Here is a 25,840-nt window from a genome sequence, read left to right on the forward strand (position 1 = left end):
GATCTTGCCTGTGATTATTTAAGCTCCGATCCCCAGCTGGGGTAAATCAGCAAGCCCCCACTCAATGCAAAGGAGCTGATTTATGTTAGCTGAGGATCTGGGCCATGTGGGTTCTGTTGAAACAGCTGAAAAAAAAACTCGGGCAGGGGAAGGGGAAAGAAACCACCGAAGAGGAGAAATTAAAAACAACCCACCCCATTAAACCCCACCCCATTGACACCAGCCTGGCGTGGTGCCCCCTGTCCAGCACCCTGGCTTCCCCTCATGCTTTGGTGCAAGTGATGGCAGAAGAGGCGTGGGTGCCCGAGGATGGGGGGCGCCCCTCTTCCATCCACTTGTCCAGGCTGCGGCGCCGTGCATTCATGAAGAAGTTACTGACGGTGGAGAGCTCCAGGCCCAGCTGCTGGGCGATGGTGACCTGCAGGTCCTTGGAAGGCCGCTGGTTCTCATGGAAGATGGCATGAAGCGTGCGGCGCTGGATGTCCGTGAAGACCAGCCGGTGCCGCTTAGGGACGTGGTTTCTGTCGGCTTTGCCTTGCTCGTGCTCTTTCCTTTTGCAGGCTGCGGCAGAAGGAGAGAAGAGGAGACGCGATCAGAGAGGTGGGGAGTGGCTGCCCAGAGGCACTGAAGCTAGGCGGGTGGGGTGGGTTTAGAGCCAGGGAACCAGCCCAGCCAATAACCCTGGAGACTGGAATCCTCCGGCTACCCCCAGCCCTGGCAAGCTTCCCACATGCTGCTTGGAGCCCCCGGCCCCACTCCAGATCCTCAGCCACAAGCTCAACTCGGGGGGGACCTGCCCGACTGGATTAGCGCAGGGGCTTGTCCAGCTTCCCAGCTGCTAAGAAATCCTGCAGCAAAGGGATAACCCGCCCCACGGGAAGTTTCCTCCTGACCCCCATTTGGCGCTTGCCCTGAAGGAGGAGGGTGTCTGTCCCAGCAGGGCATGTCTGATCCCCTGGCAGGGGATGGGAATTTCATCCGGCCCTGATCCAGGTTTCCTTAACCACAAGACCAACCTCATGGGCTCATAGGGACTGCCTGGCTGGATCAGAACCAAGGTCCAGCTAGCCGGCTATCCCACCTCCCACAGGGGCCAGTACCAGCTGCTTCAGAAGAAGGGGTCAGAACCTCGCAGTTGCCGATGGGGGAATATATGGGATATAAGTTTGAACTGGGGTAAATGACTGCATAAGGTGCAGGGCAAAGGAGACTCGCCCCCGGCATTAGATCATGTCCCAGTCTCCTTCCTCTCTCCTCCGGGGATGAGTCTCCTTTGCCCTGCACCGTGTGCAGTCATTTACACCAGTGCAAACTTATATCACACAAGCCTGCAACTGGGCTCAGGACCCCGGGGTGCTGGGCGCCGCATGGACACCCAGCGAGAACCGGGCCCTGCCCCAACAACTCACACTCTGCTGCCATAGCCGGGCCTATGAGTTTCCCCTAATTGTCAGCTCAGCTGCAGGGAGTGAACGGGAGCTCAGAAGATGTCAGGACGACCTAAAACAAGAACCGCGGGTGGGCAAAGGGGCAGAAGTGAGACAGACGGAGACTGAATTTGTCCAAACAAACAGGTCTCCTGATATAACTCAAGGACTGAGTTCAGATCATGCCCGTTGAGCCAGAGCTGTGTAAGACTGGACCAGAACTTGTGTAGAGATATTAGGCCTAACTGGGGGATAAAAGAACACCCATCCAACTCTTCATAACAACTCTTCCACACATCGCTCCCCCTTCGGGGTCCTCAGAAAGGGACTTTGGGAGGAACGCTGGCTGCGGCGACACTGGGTCGACACATGGAAAATGTGTCTAAATCCCTTGTTTAGAATGAATGGAAAACCCATCTAACCCCACCAGGACAGGGCAGCTCTCAGCTGGGGTTCAGTTTGTGGGCACAGTGGGCTCCAGGCTGCAGAAGTAACTGGGGATGGGACAACCAGTTCAGAGACAACCTGGCCTGAACCTACAACCCAAATCGCAGGTAGACGGCCCACAAAACTGTGACCAACACCCCCTTCCTCCTACCCCATATTCAATGTCTCCCACAGGGAATTCCCCTGCATAGCAGCTTCCCCAGCTGGCATTGAGTTGGTGGGCCCAACCCTTCAAGGTCTCTGCTCTGGCAGCGTAAAGGGGCCTTAAAGGGGATGGACAGGACCCCAGTGCAGGGGTCTCTCTGGCCAATGCGGAGCTGGCATAAGGGGAGGCATTTCAGCGTGGCTATTCTCTGCTTCCCAGGGGCCACAGGTAGCAGCGCGCAAGTTAGAGCAACTCTGAGGCCGCTCTAAAATACACCTAGCTGGAAAAGGCTCCAGAGTACGGGGGACGCAAAGATGGCTTTAAACCATTGCAACGCTTCCATGAGCATAGGGACTGAGTGACTGAGACTCAGGCCCATTGCCTCTTTCTGGGGATGGCCACAAAATTACAGCTGTTGCAAAGAAGAAGAAAAAAAAGACGGTCCTCTCTGCAGATGGTTCACTCAACTCCATCACAATGTTAAACCCCCAGGGTATTTTTGCAAAGCCAGAATCCATGCCAGAGACCCAGACAGAGCTGGGCGCCTGGCCAAGGAGTCCAACAAACATTAACGTGAACGAATTTGATTGCATGTAGTAAAAGCCTTGCGCACGTTCATTTTAAACAAATCTTCTGTTTTCATTAACAATCCCTGGATGGCTGAAGCTTTAAGATCCCTGCCATCTTCTTGGCAGCCAGCAGGGGCAGTGGGGAGAAACAGACCCCATTGCGCTTGGTGCTGTAGGAACACAGAACGAAAAGACCCCACAGAATTTACAATCTCTTATTGGTCTGTGTTTGGACAGCCCTTAGCGCAACAGGGTGCTGCTCCGTGACTGCAGTGCGGGGTTGCTACTGTAATACACCTAGTAGCAATAACAATGTACAGCACCTAACACAGTGGGATCCTGGTCTGTGATTGTGGCTACCAGGTGCTAATACAATACAATTAATAATACGAGTTATTATTATTAATCATAAGTGGGAGGCGGAACCTTTCACCTCGAAGCCAGTGGTTCAAATACAGCCCCATGCTGGAGTGACCAAGTGAGGAGCTGGTTGGATGGGGTGCAGGGGTGGGTCAGGCTAAGTCCCAGTGGGCGGGGGTCTATGTTAGTGCCAGCTGTGTGGATGGTTCATCTATTTCACCCCCTGCCCTTCCCTTGTCCACCTCGGTAGAGCTGCCAGTGGCTGACTGGACCAGAGAGGCTGGTGTCTAGGGCAGGGCGGAGGGGAGTTGTCAGAACATGGGGCCTAGCAGGCCTACCCCAGATATGAGCTCAGCCGCTGAAGAGCAGGTAAAATGAACACATCGGGGGGCAGAGCGCTGAAGCTTGCCCGCCCACTGCCCGTACTGGACATTGACTTGTGCCCGACCTTGCTACCAAGGCTGCTACTCCGGCTAGCTGTGAAAACACAGAACCTGGTGAGCGCCGGCAGAGGGCCTGCAGACTATTTAAAGGGCTACCACCCTCTCCCTCCACACCCCATGCAACTGCAGCCTGACACATATTATAGTGGCCTCCCCACCCGCTCCGAGGGAGTAACCGCAGCCCGGCTTCAGGTCGGGCGTCGATAGCCGTTCACAGCTCAGGAAACCAATAATGCATGAGAACCGTCACTTCGCTTCACTCGAGCCTAGTCCGAGCAGCCGCCCGCCATGAATATTGCATCAGGCACTTTAGGAGGCGCGTTGTGGGTGATGGATGGGATGGGCCCAGGGAGCCCAGTAATGAGCAAGAGGCCGACGGGGGTGTGTGTGCGTGTGGGCAGGGGTGAGCTGTTAAATGCTGCCGTATTCAGCCACAGATCCTGTCTGAAAGACAGGCAGAACTATTTTGGGAGTCCTCAGTCCAGTGCTTCATGGGCCAGGCTCCTGGATCGACAGGGCCCAGCTAAGACCTGCTGCGACCCAGCAAGGCCAGCTAAGCACTTATGACTCCATATCCTACAGCACAGCTGAGGCTAGGGGACGTCAGGCAAACGTCTGAGCAACGCAGAGGGTCACCGGGCCATTGTCTCTTATATCTGCTGCACCACTTCTATACCCTAGTATCTGAGTACCTCGTGATCGTTAATGGCCGGATCCTCCCAACCCCTCTGTGAGGCAGGGCAGGGCGATCACCCACTTTGTGCAGATGGGGGAAACCGAGGCACAGAGCGGCCAAGTGACTTGCCCAACTCTGCAGCAGAGCAGGGAATGGCACCACTTGAAAAGCAGGCGTGTGCCCTAACCACTGGGCCAACCTGAAGGTCACTCATAGAATCATAGGTTTCAGAGTAGCAGCCGTGTTAGTCTGTATTCACAAAAAGAAAAGGAGGACTTGTGGCACCTTAGAGACTAACCAATTTATTTGAGCATGAGCTTTCGTGAACTACAGCTTCATCCGATGAAGTGAGCTGTAGCTCACGAAAGCTTATGCTCAAATAAATTGGTTAGTCTCTAAGGTGCCACAAGTCCTCCTTTTCTTCATAGAATCATAGAATATCAGGGTTGGAAGGGACCTCAGGAGGTCATCTAGTCCAGCCCTCTGCTCAAAGCAGGACCAATCCCCAACTAAATCATCCCAGCCAGGGCTTTGTCAAGCCGGGCCTTAAAAACTCTAAGGATGGAGATCCCACCACGTCCCTAGGGAACCCATTCCAGTGCTTCTGGAACCCACCACCCTCCTAGTGAAATAGTTTTTCCTAATATCCAACCTAGATCTTCCCCACTGCAACTTGAGATCACTGCTCCTTGTTCTGTCATCTGCTACCACTGAGAACAGCCAAGCTCCATCCTCTTTGGAACCCCCCTTCAGGTAGTTGAAGGCTGCTATCAAATCCCCCCTCATTCTTCTCTTCTGCAGACTAAAGAAGCCCAGTTCCCTCAGCCTCTCCCCATAAGTCATGTGCCCCAGCCCCCTAATCATTTTCATTGCCCCCACTGAACTTTCTCCAATTTGTCCACAACCCTTCTGTAGCGGGGGTCCCAAAACTGGACGCAGTACTCCAGATGAAGCCTCACCAGTACCGAATAGAGGAGAATAATCACTTCCCTCCATCTGCTGGCAATGCTCCTACTAATGCAGCCCAATATGCCATTGGCCTTCTTGGCAACGAGGGCCCACTGCTGACTCCTATCCAGCTTCTCATCCACTGTAATCCCCAGGTCCTTGTCTGCAGAACTGCTCCTTAGCCACTCAACCAATCCTGTTCTAAGGCTGGCTCCGGGACCTGAGCACAGCTGTCCTTGGACCTGGTTTAGTAGCCAGGCATGCCCAAAGTCAGGACCTCAGTCAGTTGCTAGAGGATAAACAGGTGACTCTGTAGTTCCTAGCGGGACAACTGCAGACGGAGGCTGCAGCTGGGCTGAAATCAGCGGTGAGGATGACGAAGGCCTGGTAGAGACAGGAAGGACTAGCTGGAGGGCTGGATGCTTTAGTTTGAGTTAAACTTCCTCTTTGTAAAGCCAGCCACAGAAGGGAGCTAGTGCCCCCCAGCAAACCCAGCCCATGCGGGTAGAACCTGCCATGGCACTGAGATTGCCTTAAAAACCATGAGATTTTTAAGCCAGCAACAAGCCCGAGGCTCTTCTGATTTGGCTCCTGTTGTCCTAGCCGTTCGGGGTCCCATTTTCAAGCATTTCTCTGCAGCTGACAGAAATGACTCCAGGAGCTGGGACTTTAAGCACCAAACGGCATGGGAGCTGGCGACACTGCCCTGCATACCAAGCACACCCACCCAGAATGCACCTGCTGGTATACCGGTGTAAGCGGGGCCTGCACACGTCTCTGTCAGCCCTGGCACACCTGTGACCCAGTGGCACCAGGGCACCGGTGGCAGCATACCACGTGATGCAACACCCCCTCGCTCCCCCTCCAGCCTCCTACCCCACGCGCCCCCCCTGCCAGCTGTACAGAGGCTTCTCTCCCCAATGGCACCACTGTATCCAGCGATGATCTATGTGTCTGTCTTACGGCTGTGAAACATGAGGGCCCTGCCTTTCCCTCCTCCCCCACCCAGTTCCTGCTGTGCCCCCACCCCCAACCAGCCCCCACCCCACCCCCGCTCCCCGCCTGGCTCCTCGTCTGGGGCCGCGCGCTGATAGAAAATATTGATCAGATCCAAGCAGCGCGTCTGCAAGCAACAGCCTCTTTCACGTTAACCCTTGCCAAGCCGGGCTTGAAGCAGCCACGGATGGAATTGGCAGGGGGGGGGGGGGTTGGGGTTTGCTCAGCAGCCCTGAGGGACGCTTGAAAGGAGCATAGTCTCCTTCAGCAGGGGACCGGGGGCTGAGCTCTGCTGGTTCCGATGAAGCCCCTGCTCTGCCAGTTGTAACCCAAACCTCTCACTGAGGTTGCAGCAGGTTCCAGAGTCAAGCAGAATGGGGCAGTTCACGGGGCTCATGCTTCCTGGAGCTATCGTTTCAGGCTGGCTGCGAACTCAGGCAGGCATCAGTCACGTTTTCAAGCTTCATTCCTGCTCCCTTCGAACGATGGCAGGAGCTGGGGCCCATCGCTCCTCTGCCTTAATCCGGCCCTGAGGGTGCCTGATTCGAGCCAAACCAGCTGCTCTAGTGCACAGGGGCAGCCGTTACCCTGTCACCATCACACAAGGCATCCTCTTGCCAGATGCCCCTTTCAAAGCCAAAGAGGCCCCGAATAGGTGAACAGCTATTCTGTGTGTGTGTGGCGGGAGGAGGGGGTTGTCTCCTGTCTTAGTACATAAAGACCCCACCCAAGACTGGTCTGACACAAGATGGGTGCCAGCCACAAAAATTCAGATCCAGGCTTTGAACACCCTCAAACTTCGATGGGGAGGAGTTTGGGTCCGGGGTGGGTGGAGGTGATACTGGTGACAATCCCTAGTTCTAACTAGTAACAATGGGATGACAGGAACTGTCCATCTGGACCGATCTCCTCCTAGCCAAGTAACCCAGCCTCCCCGCAACAACCAGCCCCACTGGCTCCAAAGAAAGAGAGAGCCCAGGGGACAAGATTTTGTTTCCAGGACATCTTCCATCAGAAGATCTCAAAGCCCTTGGCAAAGAAACTCTCCTGCTTTTCTGTCTCTCTCCCCACCTCATTTTGCGTATTGCTCTTGTTAAGAGCCGATTGCAACCCCAGTCTCACTCCCCCCCGGCCCCCACTTGCTCCCCCTCTCCCACCAGCATATTCCCCATAACAGCTCTGCTGGTAATGTCACAATGGGCCCACAGCTGGAAATTCACAAGATGGCTGGATAGGCAGAAATTCAAAGGCCTCATTTTTCCCTGGTGTTGGGCATCTGCGACTCCCCCTGGGTTTGGCAGGAGCTGGGGGGAGGCTCAGCATCCCTCGGAAATCAGGCCCAAAGGTCCTGCGCCCCACTGAAATCAACGCAAAGTTCCTGTGGAGCTCAGCGGGGCAGGGTTCCCTCTGACTGCGGCACTGGCTTGAACACGGGAAAGGATGAGCCGCTGAGCGCCAGGTCTAAAGCCCTGGCAGGTCGCGAGGCGTAGGGACACTGAAAGTACTTAGGGGCTGAGGGTCAGCCCTGAAAGCCGGACTCAGCCCAGCGCCTAGCGAAGTCAGGGCGAGTTGTTTGACTAAAAGCCCTTAGTCTATAATACACAGCAAGTCCCCAGCAGGCGCTTGGCCTCGTGGTGATGGGGCTGGAGTAGAACTGGGAAACCAGGGCTTGATTCCAGCTTTGCCACAGGCTCCCCTGGACGAGTCACGTCCTCTGTCTGGGCCTCAGTTCCCCAGCCGCTAAAATGAGTATAATAACCCTTCACTTGTCTGTCTAGACGTCAGGACGGGGACGTGGCTGGGCAGGGCCCGGCACGACGGGGCCCTGACCTCAGGCACTGTGTGTCTGGGCAGGGCCCGGCACCATGGGGCCCTGACCTCGGGCACTGTGTGTCTGGGCAGGGCCCGGCACGACGGGCCCCTGACCTCGGGCACTGTGTGTCTGGGCAGGGCCCGGCACGACGGGCCCCTGACCTCGGGCACTGTGTGTCTGGGCAGGGCCCGGCCCCATGGGGCCCTGACCTCGGGTACTGTGTGTCTGGGCAGGGCCTGGCACGACGGGCCCCTGACCTCGGGCACTGTGTGTCTGGGCAGGGCCCGGCACCATGGGGCCCTGACCTCGGGCACTGTGTGTCTGGGCAGGGCCCGGCACGACGGGCCCCTGACCTCGGGCACTGTGTGTCTGGGCAGGGCCTGGCACGACGGGCCCCTGACCTCGGGCACTGTGTGTCTGGGCAGGGCCTGGCACGACGGGCCCCTGACCTCAGTCAGGACTTTGAGCTCCCTTCAGATTCCTGGGTGTAAGGTCACTGACTTCCTCATTTCACGGGTGTGACTGAGAGGGGGATTTTGGCCCTAAGATTCCAGGCTGGGATCCCAAGATGCCTACGTGATTTAGGTGCCCAAAGCCCATTGGGTCGGCTCCAGTGGTGGCCCTACTGCTACGATTCACCCAAAGGACCAGAGCAGCCTGTTCTCTCGGTGCCCCTCGTGCCGGGGCGGGGTGGGGGTCCGGCACATCGTCCCTGCTCTAGTCCTTGTACCTAGACACCAGGACAGAGATGCTGGGAGTGGAGCAGGTGACATCAAGGTTAACGCAGGCAACGAGGGAGCGTGGCCATGAATCACGCTGCCGAGATAAATCGCCCACCGGGGGTTGCCATGGCAATGGGAAAGGCCAGGCAGATCGGCAGGATCCTCTCTGGACACAGGGGCACCGGGGTAACCGGCCCCCACCCTCCGGGAAGGGCGAGGGGCTGGGAGAGTCAATGCCCAAGGAAAGGATGCAACCTTTCCCCTTCATGTCTGGGAACGTTTGGCTGCCCTGCTCCTCTCGCGGGCATTTATACTGGTGCTGGGGGGGTACGCTGCTCCCCAGTCAGCATCCCTCCTACACACACACTTTGGGTCAGGGCAATGGTCACCAGGTCCCAAACCTTCACGCCCAGGAGGGCCAGTTCTGCTCTCTGGGGCAGCCCCCTGCACTCAGTGGTGGATCATGCTCCTTCCATGTGGCCTCTTTTCCCGATTTAATTTGCACCTGCTTCCGCTGTTCCCACACGACCTGCTGTCGTTTAAGGTCACGTCTCCTGCTCTCCCTGGCCCCGCCCCCCGAAAACCCCATGGCCAATCCTTTCCCAACTGGATCCAGCCCCCAAGCCTTAAAAGACCCATAGCTGGGGGAACTTCCCCAGCCCTGAAGGAGAACAAACACTGGGAACAGCCAACACTTCCTTTAGGCATCTTCGCTAGGATACGAAACCTTACCGAGCTAAAAAACAGCCGCTGGCCCACGGAGAAGATATGGCTGAGTCCAAAGGGCCTGATCTCTCTCACAGAATCATAGAAGATTAGGGTTGGAAGGGACCTCAGGAGGTCATCTAGTCCAACCCCCTGCTCAAAGCAGGACCAACCCCAACTAAATCATCCCAGCCAGGACTTTGTCAAGCTGGGTCTTAGAAACCTCTAAGGATGGAGATTCCAGCCCCCAGAGGAAGGCTGGCTGGCCCGGGACTCCAGCAATATGGCCTCCATCATGGCTCCGTGGCTACCCGGCCGCCATGGCCAGGTTGGGTTTTAAGGTGTCTGAGAGGAAGAATCTCTGCTGACACTGTCTCTCAGCTGGGCCCAGTTCTTATTCGCCACTCCTGTAAATACACCCACTCTCAGGCCGCTCCCAGAGCCACCGTGTGAACGAGAATCCACTTCCAGGGACTCGCCTCCGTAGAGAATGTTGCTCTCGCTTTGCATAGAGGATAAACACAGGCTGGGGGAGGGATGCAAAAAGAGGGGGCGAATTTTGGCAAATCCAAAATCAATGCTGCCCTTGCAGAAAAGCCCCCCTGGGGAATCGGGCGCAGGGAATTGTGGGCTATTGAATACTAGCTTGTGACTGTCACTGACTGACTGACTGCAAGGAGGAGAGAGAGAGAGAAAAAAATCAATGGCTTCCCTTAAATAAAGCACCCCAGGGGAGGTTGGAAATCAGCCAGGAATTCTCTCCTCCTCCCTTCCCCCATGGCAGCCTGGGTCTCTGTGGCATGGATGGGCTCTGGCACCTGCCTTGCTCGCCAGTCTGCATCCCTGCCACGTCCATCTGGTACCCAGCCCCCAGCCCCGCCGAAACAATGGACCCAGGTATTGCAACATTACTTGGTGCTTTCCATGGGAATGTCATGGAGCTTCCCAGCCCCGCACTGTGGGGTGTTAGGAGAGATGGGTAAATGGAGGGGGATGCTCCTGCCTGAGGGCATGCAGAGACTCAGGGCCAGGAATAAAACCCGGGAGTCCTGGATCCCAGGCCCAGACGCTAGTTCATGCTCCCCTCAGGAGCTGGAAACAGAAGACAGGAGTCCTCCAGCCCACGTCTCCTGCTCTAACCATTAAATATTCATGGTAAATACGCCCAATGGCCTGTGATGAGATATTAGATGGGGTGGGATCTGAGTTACCAAGGAAAGAATTTTCTGTAGTATCTGGCTGGTGAATCTTGCCCATATGCTCAGGGTTTAGCTGATCGCCATATTTGGGGTCGGGAAGGAATTTTCCTCCAGGGCTGATTGGAAGAGGCCCTGGAGGTTTTTCGCCTTCCTCTGTAGCATGGGGCACGGGATTCTCTGCTCCTTGAAGTCTTTAAACCACGATTTGAGGACTTCAATAGCACAGACATAGGTGAGAGGTTTTTGGCAGGAGTGGGTGGGTGAAATTCTGTGGCCTGCGTTGTGCAGGAGGTCAGACGAGATGATCATAATGGTCCCTTCTGACCTAAATATCTATGAATCTATGAACCACTAGGAACCACTCCCCTCCCAGACCAGAGACTAGAACCCAGGAATGCTGGCTCTCCCTGCTAAAATCACTAAACCCCGCTCTCTTGCTTTAATGGGGCACTGGGGATCGCCCGGCTGCAGGAGCCGCTCTCCATTCAGCGTGAAGCCACCAGGCCAGAAATCTGCACTGTGTCCCTCCATGAAATTCTCCCGATTGTGGGCTTCTCTTTGCCCAATGTTCAGAGTTGCTCTGGCTGGGAGCAGCTGCCACTTTGATGGAGGGCTGGGCAGATTTGACTCATTGGTCCTGTCTGCATCCTCAGCTGACATGGGGTGCGTAAACCTCTGCAGCCCCCCCGCCCCCCCCCCCCCAGGAGCTAGATCTAGGTGCGTCTACACTGCATTGTGAAGCTGGGTCAGACTCAGGTTTGAGCCCCAACCACCTATCCATCGCCACACAAATCAGTCTGATGTGGGTCAGCAACCCCTGAGGACCCATATCCTATGGCCCGTCTTGGGGGGTGTCTGAGCCTGAGTCCCGCTGAAACTCTGATCAAAGCCCTGCCATTTTGCAGTGCGGACGCAGCTCAAGCCGCAGACCCGAGCCAGAAGGTTTGCACAGGGCAGTGTGTACGCTGCAAGACGTGGGTCCAGCAGCTGCAAACCCAGGTTTACAACGCAGCATGGATGCTTGAAAACACCAAGTCCACAGGTCCAGGTCCCACAGATACAGGTTCACAAGGCAGGGTAGACATCCCAGAGGGTACCCGCCCCCCCAGCCTGGTTTCAGAACCTGAGCAGGAACGGCCACACAGCTATGTTTAGTGCCATTGCAAGTCTGTAGACCCAGTGCTGAGGCTGGTTGCCATGGTTTTTAGGGGTTTTTTGCAGTGTAGACGTACGCTTAGGGTAGACCTTCGGGTGAAGGCTTCAGCCCAGGCTCTGGGACCCTCCCACCACTCAGGGTCTGAGCCTGAACATCTGCGTAATAGTTAAACAGCCCCTGAACCCGAGCCTAAATCAGCGGGCACGGGCCGGCCACGGGTTTTTCACTGCAGCGTAGAGGTACTCTCAGTGACTGGCCCAGGGTCAGGAAGTTTGTGGCAGAAGGAATTGAGCCTAGCTGGGACGTCTCCTAAATGACAGGCTTGTGGCCTAAGCCCCAGCCCCAGCCCCTCTCCCTCTCTTGTCTCTGTTTGCACCCAGCCAACATCCTGACTCGACCTGCCCGTCAAATCTAGAGCAGCTCCCCTCTCGCTAATTACCCGGCTCCCTGAAGTCCGGCTCATGGCTCCCCCAGCTGGAATTGGCACAGATCCTAAGATGACAGAGCAGCAGCCACTGCTAGCAGGGGATATTTTCTCACTGGTAACGTGCAGCCCAGCCAGTCCCCAGCTGTCTGACTTCATTCTCCCACGTGTCGCCCCCAGCCCCTGAGATTTTACCCCAGCCGTTTGGTCTAGGTTACAGAGCATCGCCTCATTCAAACAGGAGAGGAGTCAATTGCTCTGTCTCTCAGGGACATGCATGTTTCATTTACATTTTTGACACTAGACTAGGGAGCGCGGTTAGTGGTTAGAGCAGGAGGGGACTGGGAGACAGGACACCTGGGTTCTATTCCCAGCTCCAGGAAAGGGGTGTGTTTATAATACCACAAATAGCGGCTCCTTTCCAGTAAGACTCTCAAAGTGCCCCCCCACCCCGCAGGGTCAGTATCTTTTGCCCCATTTTGCGGAGGGGGAAAGTGGAGTTCACAGAAAAGAAGCCACTGGCGCACGTGGGAACAGAACTCAGGATTCCCAGTCTCATCCCCTGTGTGGGTTTCCTATCTCTGCAGCCGACCTCCTGTGTCCCTTCAAGCAAATCCCCTCCCCTCTCTGTGCCTTAGTTTTCCCATCTGTAAAATGGGGGTGCTGACCCTCCTCTCCTGCAAATGACTATATTAACCGATGCTAGGAAAGTGCTACGAGACCCTGCAATCACAGGCGCTCCTAGGGCGAAGGATGACAGCTGTTAGACTGTTTGCTCTCTGAGTGTGTTTGAAGGTGGCCCAGAAAAGACCCTAGTGCTACATGACTTCTTCTGACCGACCGTCGGGCAGAATTCAGATACTCCTCCAGCCTCAAAGAGCTCCAGCAGGGAATAGTCCCGCGCTTCAAAATAATGCTGAGCGACCACTGGATCTTTTGGTGCGGGGACCAAACCAAAACCTCCCTCCCCCAAAATCCTAATCGTTCCTAGCCAAAAACTATTTTTTCCATTGAATCAGAAAACTCAACGTTCATTGGACATTTTGAGTTGCCTTGAAACAAAGATTCCCACCCCCCGGTTTTTTATTTCAATTCAGCCATTTCAGGTAGTTCCCCCCTCCAAGGGCATCATCATGGTGCTGGATGTTTTTGTCTCTGATAACAGGGGCTGAGACCCAACAAGTCGTTTCACACAAAGCAGCCATCAGAGGGAAACAGCTTTGGGTCACTGACGACCAGGCTGTGGAGCCCAGACCTGGACCCCTGAAGGGGGTGAGTCGTGTGGGGAGGAGAGATGTGTGGGGCAGGGGAAGCTTGACCTGAGCGGCACCTGGTTTTGGTTTCCAGGGGGAAGCCGATCCAGAGATCTCTCCAAAGAGCAGGGCTGACGGACTGGGCTCAGTTCTGGTCTCTCCCTGGTTTTATGCTAGCAAATCTCCAGGGTTTTCAGCGGGCTCTGGCTCGGATCCTCGGTGGAGCCACACCGGCATTAGCACAAGAATTGGGATCCCTGTCTCCATCCACCAGGCTGCTCCCCTTCAAACCAGGGGCCTGGCTCCAGTGGGAGCAGGGGCAACTCGGTTGTTTTCCAGCTGGTTCTGTTTAGCCCCCGTTGCATCTGCAGCTGCTGCTGCTCGCCCCCCCCCCCCGTTGTCGATTCCCAGCCTCGCTCTTCGATTCCTCTGCAGCAGCAAGGCCCAGTGTTTTGTCTGTGGCTCACGTACTGGAGCGGATTCTGCAAAGGGGACGCGCCGTGCCACACTGCGGCGGAGGTGGGGTTGGAATGGCCAGCCTGACTCCCCCGGGGGGCCTGGATTTCTGCACCAAAACACACAGGCCAGGAGGCTCTGGAAGGAGTGTGCGTGTGTGTGTGTGTGTGGGGGGGCCTATGCCCTTCTTGACCTGTGCACCCCCTAATGCAACACCCCCGCAAAGCAGCCCCCTCTCCCCTTTTCCCAGCAAAGCTGGAACAGCAGAGTGTTCATACCGCGAAAGCTTCATCACACTTACCCATGATACCACAACATTTTTACTCACCATTCAGATCTAAGGGCTAAGACACTAGACTGGGTCTATTCCTTGCCCTGCCGCGGGCTTGTTTGAGTGACTTGGGGAGTGGGACGTCCACGCTTGGTGCCTCAGTGTCCCTCCCCCCCCCACACCTTTCGTCTGTCTTGTCTAAGTTCTCTGGGGCAGAGACTGCCTCTCACTCTGTGTCCGCTCACAATGTCTCCAGGCTCTAGTCCCATACAAGTAATAATGCCTTGCGACGGAGCGATGGTCTCAAGTTGCAGGGCGGGAGGTCTAGGCTGGACATTAGGAAACACTATTTCACTAGGAGGGTGGTGAAGCACTGGAACGGGTTCCCTAGGGAGGTGGTGGAATCTCCATCCTGAGAGGGTTTTAAGGCCCAGCTGGGATGATTTCATAGAATCATAGAATATCAGGGTTGGAAGGGACCCCAGAAGGTCATCTAGTCCAACCCCCTGCTCGAAGCAGGACCAATTCCCAGTTGGGGTTAGTCCTGCTTTAAAATGGGGTTGGACTAGCTGACCTCCTGAGGTCCCTTCCAACCCTGATATTCCATGATTATCAGTATTTGACTACCCCCTGCAGCACAAAGTACAGTTTGTTAAGTAGCGGGGTCTCAGGCCCGGGAAGCTGGGCTTTGCGTGTGGATCCCTGCATCCGCACCGAGCCCGGGTCACATGAATGGGGTTCGGGGGCGGGGTTCTACAGCACGGAACGGCTTGTGGGACGGACGCCTTGCCAGCACATTTGTTACAGAGCTAGACCGATGTTTCCCCCTCGATACATCATATCAGGGGGATTGTTGCTCTCCTGCTCCCCAACACGCTCTCCAGAATTAGGGCCCAGCCGTCCGAGCCCTGCGCCTTGCGAACGCCACCAAATCAGGACAATCGCGCTTTGCACCCCCCGTTTTGGGCTCCTGAAGATGGACGGGTCACAGAGACTCAGACCTGAACACCAAGGGCAGGAAACACGGGTTGATTGAAAGGCTGCTGGGCCAATCCCATAGTTTGCCCCTCCCCAGGAGGGACCAAGGGAACATATTGATGTTTGTAAAGCACAGTTAAGGTGAAAAATGGCTACAGAACTGCTGTGGGAGGTAGCTAGGGTCCTGGGAATCAGGACTCCTGGGTTCCATCCCTAACCTGCCATCTTGCCCACAGCCTTGCTCTGTGCCTCAGTTTCCCCATCTGCAAAACAGGACTAACGATACTCACCTTCCTTGGAGAACCACGGATGAGACGTACTATCCACTATTGGTGCGTTAAAGTTTCTACTGATTATGAGTTGCCAGCATATGGCTCCATTTGGCCTGGGTTTGAAGTCTGGGGTGGTATTTGTTTTCACACAGCTAAGGCCATAAGTAAATCAAAATCCAACTCTTACTTATACAGCAATAGCCTTGGTCTGTATTGCTTATAGAGTCAAAGGCCAGATGGGACCCACCGATCATCCTCCCTGATCTCCTGGATAGCCATGAACACTTCCCACCTGCCCTCACATTCATCCCCATAACCAGAGTTACACCAAAGTATCACAGCCCTCAGGAGACTAAACAGAGGTAGCACCCAGGGCGGAGAGTTGACTCAGCAAGCAACATACATAGAACATAGAGTATGGACGCACTTCAAGCTGGTGGCGTGATTCCCAGCTTGATACTGATGCTAGCTGCCATCGAGCTTGCGTGATAAAAACAGAGCAGAGGGGCTGGGGGCCCTGAGTATTGCCTCCTATCTCAGACAGGATCATATTGGGGCAGTTGGCCCCTCCTAGCCCGTGCCCAGCCAGGCTACACTCTATTGGGAGTATGCTAGCTCAACCACACTCCTTCTCAAAGGACAGACGTAGCCAGAGACGTATTACAGTAGTGTCTACGGTCCCCAGTCAAGACTGGGACCCTATTGCTACAGTGAGAGAGAGAGAGTCCCTACCTCAAAGAGCTTACAAGCTAAAGAGACAAGCCAAAGGGTGGGAGGGGAAACTGAGTCACAGAGAGGGTCAGTGACTCGCCCAGGAGGCGAGGCAGGATCCCTGACTTCTTGAACCCCCGTTCAGCGCTCTGGCTGGCTGGACCCCAGCCCCCACTTGCTAGGTGCTGCACACGGGAACAAAAAGACACTCCAGTCCCAAACCTTAGGCACCAGACCAGTCTGAGTTTCTGGAGGCTCAGGCTAGGCAGGGTAGGCCAGGGCCCCTTTGACAGCCTCGTCACAATTGCATGTTGTTTGTAAATCCAAAGCACATTTATCTAAGGAAGCTGGGAAAAAAGCTCAAACCGCACATTAAGGTCTAGTGTGGGCCGACTTTTTATTATGTTTTCTTCAGGCAGAGGAGCGGCCTCTAAGTATTACTGTATTTTTCCTAACAAGCGCTGTCCTTCTAGGAGCCCTATGTCAGATCACCTTCAGTTTTGGAAAGGGGCTGCCTTAGGTTGAAACAGAGAAAGTCCCGCAAGTTCGTTTTTAAATTTAGTCTCTAAAGGGTTGATCCTGCACTCCTTAGAGTCAATGGCAAAACCTGCATAGACTTTAATGGTGCAGAATTAATAAGATCTCAGCTGATGTCTAGTTGTAATTTTCCCACTGTTTCAGGAAAGCTATTAATTTATAGGGAGTTAGTATTGCCCACCACAAGCAATCAAACAACATGAGTTAATGCCTTCTCCCCAAAAAATCACGTGATTGGATCTAAAGGCGTGGAATTTTAACTAGAATAAATCCTGGGTTGTTTTTATTTGTCATCTCCTCTTGGAGCCTTTAACAGCCACATTTGCAAGCTTCTCTCTACAACTCCAAAGGTTAGAAATAATAATAAAAAAAGTCATCGGCAAGGCAAGATTCTTACATCATCACCTGACTCCAGGAGCTGGGGCTTTAAGAAAACCCAACAGCATCGCAATAAAATTGCAAAGAGTTGGCAGTACAACAGGTCAAATCCCGCAATCTTTGTTCCTGCAAGTAATCGCAGTGGACTCAGCAACGCTACTCTCAGGAGTCCAGGATGCTGGATCTTGCGACAGCTAGCCACCATTGTAGTCAACAGCACAACACTTACTGACTTCAGCGCGAGCAGGATTGGACCCTGTGTATCTGCCATGTACCTGTAAAGGGACTCAGTTTCAAATCAATAGGAATAATCTAGCTACACTAAAGAGAGACTCATTTCAAGTTAAATCAATATTTAAAAAAAAAAAAACCCAAACAACCTTCCCTGCAATCCCATAGTATGGTAACAGCTGATTGTACTAAAAGTGACACGCTTAAGGCCGAGAATTTTGCAAAAGGGACTAGCAAGTTTGGAAGCTCAACCTGAGACATCTTACAGGGGCCTGAGTTCCCACCTTCCGAAAACAAGGTCTCAAGATGGGCGTCTGAAAACCAGGGCACCTGTTACTGACTGTTTTTATTGGGATAGCACTTAGGAGCCCCAGTCAGACCTCAGGAGCCCATGGGGCCAGGTGCTTGTGCCTAAAAGCATTCGTCATCTTTTAAAAAGGCCCGGGGACAGATTTGTAAAGGTTTTTAGGCACCTGAACATGCCGGTGGGCACTTTTGAAACTCCCCCTAGGCGCCAATCTGCATCTTTCGGCACCTAAATGTATTTAAACCAGAGGTTCCCAAACTGTGGTCCGCGGACAGTTCCCTCTAAGGTGCCTGTCTGGGCAGCCGCACACAAGAATGAAGGGCCACCCACCTAATTAGTGGAGCCGTGCTGGCGAGGCTCCACTAATTAGGTGCCTGGATCCTGGAGAAGACGCACATGTAAGGTGAGGTGGTGGCCTGGGGGGGAATAGGGAGTAGGTGGGAGGGGGCAGTGGGGTGAGAAGAGGGGGCGGGGGGAATTTGGGATGTGCAGGGCTGTGGCGGCCAGAGAAAGAGGCGACTTTCCCCAGCTCCAGGGTTATGGCTGCCAGGGAGAGAGCCCCCCCCCCCCCACTTCCCTGCCCAAGCTCAGGGGCTGCTGCGGCCAGGGAGAGACCCCCCTCCCTCCCACCCCCAGCTCAGGGGCTGCCGTGGGGGGGGGGGGGAAGAGGGCACATCCCTCGTATTAGAAAGGTAAGACTGCTGCTATTAAAATATGAGTTGTTTGCTTTTATTTGTAGAACAAAAAAAAGTTAATTAATATTCATTTTTTTTTTGTAGCGCTTTTATCCAAAGCCCTTTACAATAGTGAGCTAACGGGACAATCAATATTTGGAAAGATCATTAAGTGGCTGGCCGAGACCCTCAGCAATTTTCAAGTGGTCTGCGGGAAAAAAAGTTTGAGAACCAGTGATTTAAATAATCTCCCTCTCTTTTTCTGTTTAAATATATCACGCTATTGATTTTATGGGGAAGGTGCTCTGATGTCACAGTGATGGGCAGCAATATAAAACCCTAAGACACACACACCTCCCCCTCCCCCCCACTGACTTTCATCACGGATGCTCTGATTTCGACTTCACTCAGCTTTGGACAGCAAAAGTAGCTTTACCTAAGGCTCCATGCTCCAGGCTCCATGCTCCTGTCCTGACACAGCACGGGAAAATGTATATTAAAAAGCATGTGCGCACGCGCAGGGGGGAGATCCCATTAAGTTTTTGTTTGGTTTTAAAATTTCATAAAAACTTTTCTATTCCTCCCAGGTGAAGATCGCCCTGCCTCAGGGGCGTGGCACAAAACCTATGCTCCATTTTCATCCCAGGGCCTTAAAGTGCTTTACAAACGTTGGTCAGCCTTCACCACCCTTCCGGGTGAGTGATCATCTTCATCTGGAGAGGAGGGGGAAGCAGAAGCCCAGAGAGGTGAAAGTGCCCTCCCCAGGGGGCCCCACATGCCAGGGGGAGGAACAGAGCCCAGGAGTACGGCCCCACTTTATTACAGGGAGTGACACATTCTGGAAATGTGTCACTGCGTGTGGTGCAACCGGATCTGTGCAAAGTTTCCGATTTACATTGCAGGACAATCCCTGTGCAAAACCTGGTACCTCGGCACGGAGGGCCCCCTTTCACAAGTCAAGATTTCGCCATGAACCCCGGCGAGCCCGGCTTCTCTTGGCAAAAAGTACCTGGCAAAAATACCTGATGTTGAGTTCCCTCCCCGGGCCCAACGATCTGCAGCCTCCCCCAACCAGAGATCTGGAGTCTCGCCTCCTCCTGAAATAGGGATTGCCTCCATACCCCAATCCTGATCCCCCGGAATGCCTCCCTGCAGCTCACTTCCCACCGGTAATGGCGCCACGTGAGCACAGCTGCTGGTGGGCCGCAGGCAGAGGGACGTGTGTGCTGTTGCATAAGGGCACAATCCCACCAGGCCCCACGCTGGGCACAACTTCAAAGTCAGCAGCACAGGAAGACCCCCAGGTCCTTTCTGTCTCCCACGTTCGCTGAGCCAGCTCAGAGCCCAAAGCACAGGGGCTGATCTCATGGGTGGCTCTTACTCAGTGGAGGCAACAAGACTGGATTGGGGGCCGGATCCCGCTCTTTGTTCCATGTTTGTCCAGGACTGGACACTGTGGGGGCCTGGTCCATGACTGGGGCTTCGAGGCGCTACGGCATAACCAAAAATAATAACATAAATCACCGGTAGGCAGCCACCTCTGGGGTGGAAACAACCGTCTAGCCTGCAGTATGCTGAACAGTGGCGGAGGGATCAACTGAATCCGCAGAGATGAGGCCATAGCTATGGAACGGGGCTCTGAAGGCAGTGACTGAAAAGGATTTAAGGATCATAGGAGACAAACACTTGGACATGAGCTCCTACTGTGATGCTGTGGAAAAAAAAGGGCTAATGTCATACTTGGACGTAAACACAGGGAAGTAGTGAGTAGGGATGGGATTTCCCTGCTATGGGGATATTGCAGCCAGTTCTGGTGACCAGAGTTTATAAAGGATACTGAACACTTAGAGAAGGGGCAAAGAAGAGACACAAAAATTATTTGAGGACTGGAGAAAATGCCTTATGGGGAGAGACCAAGGGTAAGTCTACACTGCAGACCAAACCCCACAACAGTGATTCTCAGAGCCCAGGTCAACTGATTTGGGCTTGCGCTGGGGGGCTAAAAATTGTAGTGTAGACATTCCTGCTCGGGGTCTGAAACCCCTGTCAACTTTAGTTTGTACTGACTTCGCTAGTGATTTTTATGTAGCCTGTTGTAAAATTAGGCAAATATCTAGCTGAGTTGATGTACCCCTTGGAAGACCTCTGCACACCCGCAGGGGTTTGCATACCCCCAGTTGAGAACCACTGGTCTTGTGGAAAAAGGCAGCATGAGAACCAAATGGCCTGAAGCTGAAGCTAGACAAATCCAAGCTCAAAAAAAGGCTCCCATTATTAACAGTGCAGATGACTAACCATTGGACCAGCCGGCCAAGGCAAGTGGTGCATTCTCCATCTCTTGATATCTTCAGATCAAAACTGGCTGCTTGCCTGGAAGAGATGCTAGAACTCAGCTGTGCTCCGGGAGGTCAGACTGGGTGATCTAACGGAGCCGTTCTGGCCTTAAAATCTGTGAGGGCAACTCTCCTTCTCTGGGCGGGTTTTCTCATCCATGCAGAACAGACCCGGGTTTCTCTGGGGATCATCCAAAGGGCGACAGGCCCCGTAGAGCTCAGTGTGTCTCTCCCAGAAGGGTGGAGATGAGTCAACTCTATTGGGGTTCAAACTTGCAAGTCCAGGGAGCATAGGAATTGCAAACTGGAGGTTTACTGCCCCAAGCCTACCCCTCCAGCCAATGCAGCGGGAAGCCGAACACTTCTCTTAGCCCAGCCAAACGGCGTTGCTAACACAGGGCTGCAGCTAACTCCCTGGTGCTCACCAACTCCGCCCTAGCGACAGTGGCTGCCTGCATGCAGACCAGGGTCACCGTCCGCAGGCCAGATCACGCAACACAAGCCCACAGGAATGCACTCACAACATTCACCACTGCTGGGTTAAGCTGGGGGCTGGTGTGCAGCGGGGCCTTCTATACCCTTCTCTGCCCCCCACGCCTCTTGGACAGCTTCATTCCCGGCTGCCCACCCTGCTACAGCAGAGGGGACACAATCGAAGACAGCCACTGCTGCCCGATGTTAAGCAGCCATGAGGCTGCTCTGACAGGTCCGGGGACAGCAGCTTGCATGGCTCAGTAGTCGGATCAGGACAACACAACCAACCACCCCTCTGCCATGCTTTCGGCATCACAGGATCTGGTCCTCGGCCTTCACGGTGCTAACCTCAGGGCCTGGGCGCTGTGACAAGAACCCCACGCCAATGGCTTTCTTAGTCAATGCTAGAAATCAGAGGTGAGGAAAGGCCTCATGCAGCTAGTGCAGCCCCCACAGCCGTCCCCAGCCCTAGGATTTCTCTGGGGAACCGCACCCAAGAGAAGCCCTCTGCTTTCCCACGAGCCCCGGCAGGACTAAACACTGTCAACGTCTCGCGCAGCGATCAAGGTAAAACGAGAGGAGCCGGAGGACGGAAAGCACAGCACACAACTGGAGCGAGATGCCTCTGAAAATAACTAAACGCTGGATCTAAAGCTCACGGCAGCCACCGGGGGACTTGACGCTATGGCTCAGTCCCTGAGCCTGCCCTGCTTCCTATTGCCCAGGCCTGCTCCTTCTGCTAAGAGACGGCAATAAAACTCGGGGGTTGGGAGAGTCCTAGGGTGTCTAAATATCATTCCCACCAGCCACAAACACCCCCATTTTGTTTCCCCTTTCCCAATGGAGCCATAAGCCTCCCAACAGCATCATTAGCGGCTAACGAGCAAAGAGAAGCTGTTATCGCAGGGCCCTGCTGTGTCATATGATGGGGCCAAGGCCGTTGTCACATGGCTTTTAATAGACATACGCACACAACCAACGCTAACTGGCTCACCGGGAGGCAAGTCAGAGAGATTGGGACCAGGCTGAGAGCCTGAAACACAGCCAGTGCCTCGCATTGGATTTATCTTTTAACCTTCGTTTTTCAACCGCACCATCCCTTCTGAAGATGACGGGAGAGCCTCGCAAGCATGAAGGAGAAAGGAACATAAAAGAAGCAGAATCATTCCGAACAGCCATGCAAACTCATTGAACTGCAGTGATGATCTGAAGAATCACCAGCCACCAAGATTTGGGCCAAGATTTTTCAAAATGAAGGACGACAGTTAGGCTCCTAGATCCATATTGAGGCCACTAAATAAATAGTCTCATTTTTGGAAGCGCTAAACGCTCACCAGCTCCCAGCGGTAACAGCTAGGGGAAAAAAAATTTAGGCCAATTATTTAGAAGCCTAAATAGGGATTTAGGAGCCTCGCTTTGGATAAGGGTCAAATCCTCAACTGGCCTCAATTCAGCAAAGTCCCTCCCTACAAAAGGATATTAGTTAATGTTAGATATTAGATTTTAATGGGACTTAAGCACACATTTAATGATAATCGTATGCTTAAGAGTCTCCTGCTTCAGGACTTAAGTCAAGCTCTAGACTATTAGGGGGAGAAGCCCCTACGCCAGGTTGTCACATCACTGCAGGGTTTCTTACACCTCCCTCTGAGGCATCTGGTGCTGGCCCCAGTCGGATACTAGGATAGATGGGCCTTGGGATTGATCCAGCCTGGCTTGCCTAACCAGGACTCTGGCGTAAATCAGGATTGTGCCATTGAAGCCAATGGGAGTCACGCTGGTTTATACCAGCTGAAATTCCGGCCCGCACTTTAGAAAATCTTGGGGGTTTTGGTCAATGAAAAAGGCCGTCCCCTCCCATCTGTTGCAAGGGGGCAGCACTGTAAATCCTCCATCTGTGGAGATTCTCCCCTACAACTTCCTCCCACTGACCCTACAATAATAACAGCAGCGCAGAAACATCACTGTCTTCAGTGCTATTTGGACCCCATCCAAAGCTCGCTGAAATCAGTGGAGACTCCCATCAGCTTTGGCTCAGGCTTCCACGCCATGGGATATGGTACACCACCATTGAGAACAAGGTCTCCATCTTGATCGCGCGGCTGAGACATTCAATCACACCATGGCAACACGAGGAGCAGGGTGAGGTGACAAAATGGCTTTACCAGCATAAAGGGCAGAAGGCAGGTGAAGAAAAAACGATGAAGCCCCTTGTGTGTATGTTGAAACCACCCCGAAACAATACAGGGGAATGCAGGAGAGGGAAGGCATCCGGAGATTCCTTTGCAACCCAATCACCCCCACCCCCCATAATGTGGGCGTGTACATTGCAAGTTCTAATCAATAGCTCTGATCTGTATTACCAAGCAATAAAGGCTCGGGGTGTAATTATTCGTGCATTGCGGCTTCATTCAGGCCTTCCAGTTTGCAAAGAGATTAGCAGAGTCTCAGAGCTGGTGACCTTTGCTCTCTTTCTCTCTCTCTCCCCAAAATCAAGAGGCAGCTCCATATATCCCTGTATTGTTCCAGGCTCAGTTCCTGACCATGCTCATAAAAAATATCTTACCTTCTAACCTTAAAGCTGCCATTCTCTGAAACTCGGGCTCCTGCAGCCAGCGCCACATCCTTTTGAAAGTCTCCCTCCCAGACTTGAGCTTGCTCCAGGGCTTAGGGTTCCTGAGAAGGTCTGACAAGGTGCCTTGAGACCGGCACAGCACCCTCTCGGCAAAGATGGCCTGGGGGATGCTGTATCTCTTGAGCTCAGCGATGATCCGCTGGGCCACTTCTTTGGTGTTGATCTCCTCCAGCTGGCTGGAGAGGACGGTGGTTTGGGTGGAGATGGGCTGGTTGGGTCTGGAAGTCACGTCCGGCCGGGCATGGACATAGTGGTGCTGGCCCATGCTGTTGGGGGATCCCATGGTGGAGTTCTGGGAGGGGGAAAGCTCCCTGGAAAAGTGCTGGTCGATCCTGCCAAACATGGCAGGGTGGGCTTCAAAGCTATTGGCCGCCACCATCTTCTCGTTGCCCAAGTGTCCGGCAGAGTGGCTGTAGCTATGCATGGGGGTCAGGTTCGGGCTGGGCAGGGACGACAGACTCTGCCCCATGCCAAGATCCTTGTGGTAAGGGCTGTAAAAGTTAGCGCCGGAACCCAGGCCCCTTTCTTCCCTCATCAGGGTGAAGCTCCCAATCACGTTGCCCACCGGCAGGCACTGGGGGTGATGGTGCTGGTGGTGGAATTTCTCGTGCAGCGGCTGCAGAGGGGTCAAGGTGGTGTAGCTGTTGGCGGCCCCGGTGGGCGAATCCCCCCCGAAGCCAAGCCCCGGGTGCAAAGAGGTGGCCAGGTGGTGCTCGGCTCGGTGATACTCACTGCCGTCCAGCACCGAGGCCACCAGAGACGGTCTGGAGAGAGCGGAGTGTAAAGCTCTGCCTTGGCCATGGATCAGCTCCTGCTCCTGGCTGGACATGTCCCCGGTGTTCTCCAAACCCAGCTGGACATTCATGGCTGCCGGCTAGTGCATCCTCTCTTTATCTACTTTGCGACTCATTAATCTTTCGGTTCTTGAGTGTGGGGAAGGGCTTGCCAGATTTCAAGGGGGTCTGAGGAAACCTCTCTGCCTTTATCAGTGGGGATGGACAGCCAAAGCGGGAAGTCCCCTCTGTATTCAGCGACCAGATCTTGTCTCCAGTGTGGGAAATCTAACATCCACTGGTCTCGGCTGCAGCCCCAGGAAGACAAGGGCTCATCATTTCTCCCCAGCCCCCACACAAGCCCCTTTCAAACTGATCAGAAACTGGACACATTCTAACCCAATGCTGGATGGATTTGGGGGAAGGAAGGGGGGGAGAGGAGGGAGGCTGGAGGATTCCCCCCACCCCCTCCCTTTAAACCCCAATCAAAGTGAGAAAGTTCATGAAGAACCTGGCTTACCTAATGCCGGCCGGTGCTTTTTCTAGGCATGGGGGGGGGGGATGTAAAAATATAAACAAATAAAATAAAAACAACAACGACAAGAAGAGTAATACTAAAGAAATGAAAATCAGCAGCAGGGGTTCAGATCCCCCCTTCCTGGAGCTTTCAGCAGAGGGGCTCCTGTGTCCGGGAATGTGGAGGGGAAGGAAAGGTCTCCTCTTCCCTGATCATTCAGCCCTTTTAGGGTAGTCCAGGAGATCTCCAGCAAAGTGCTTGCAAAGCAGCAGCGGGCTCCAGCAATTAGCTACCGGCTGTGTTTTGGTGGTGTGGGGGGACGGATTAGATCTCTCGCTCCCTCTGGTTTTAATAGGTGTAGCTCAGAACAGTTCCATCCTCTTTGTGTCTGCTACACACTCACACACACTGATCTCCTCCCTCCCTTCCTCCCTCCCGAGAATACTGCCCTACTCCAGCCCATAGCTACTCTCATCGATTTCACTAGCAAACACTCCGCTTTCCTGCTTCTCACACGTCACCAAGCCTAAAATCTGACAGATGTGCAATCAGCAACCAACCTGATTTAACCCGATCGGGCCCGGCTTCGACAGAGCGAAAAGGGGTGTGGGGGGGTGCGGAAATCTAGATTATATTGACTTTGCAGTTTGTTGCAATACTTCGTGGCTCAGGTTTAAAATGTATATTTAATACTTCCCCCAAAATCTTTATATCTTTATCTATCCAACTGAATAAATACACCATATCTGTCTAGCTTTACACTGCTGCCCATCACCGTGGTATCTGAGCCCCTTCCACGTCGAACCAACAGCGAAGTCCCTCGTGGATTTCAGGAAATCTCTGTCTCTCCTCTGTATACTACCTGTATTTTTGTAATGCCTCTCTCTTATGTATGAGATCACAAATAATCTATATAGAGTCTGTATTTAAATATAGATGAATCTATACAAACCCACTTAGAGAGTCTATGTGGAAGCTTGGGTTATAAATCTATATAAAGCCACACAACT

General features: G+C 53.8%; 1 protein-coding gene across 1 annotated transcript; it reads right to left on the reverse strand.

The window, feature by feature from the left end:
• Nucleotides 1-262: 262 nt before the first annotated feature.
• On the reverse strand, nt 263-24,579 carry LOC311512806 (hepatocyte nuclear factor 6-like; the record flags this gene model as incomplete). The annotated part of the gene is made up of 2 exons (XM_084614167.1): nt 23,472-24,579; nt 263-561 (listed from the first exon to the last, which is right to left on the reverse strand). The coding sequence occupies exons 1-2, from the start codon at nt 24,403-24,405 to the stop codon at nt 263-265; spliced, it is 1,233 nt and encodes a 410-aa protein (XP_084470293.1). The 5' UTR covers nt 24,406-24,579.
• Between the last annotated feature and the right edge of the window lie 1,261 nt (nt 24,580-25,840).

Source organism: Lepidochelys olivacea (genome assembly GCF_965140295.1).
Source record: "Lepidochelys olivacea isolate rLepOli2 genome assembly, chromosome: 24".
Lineage (NCBI taxonomy): Eukaryota > Metazoa > Chordata > Testudines > Cheloniidae > Lepidochelys > Lepidochelys olivacea.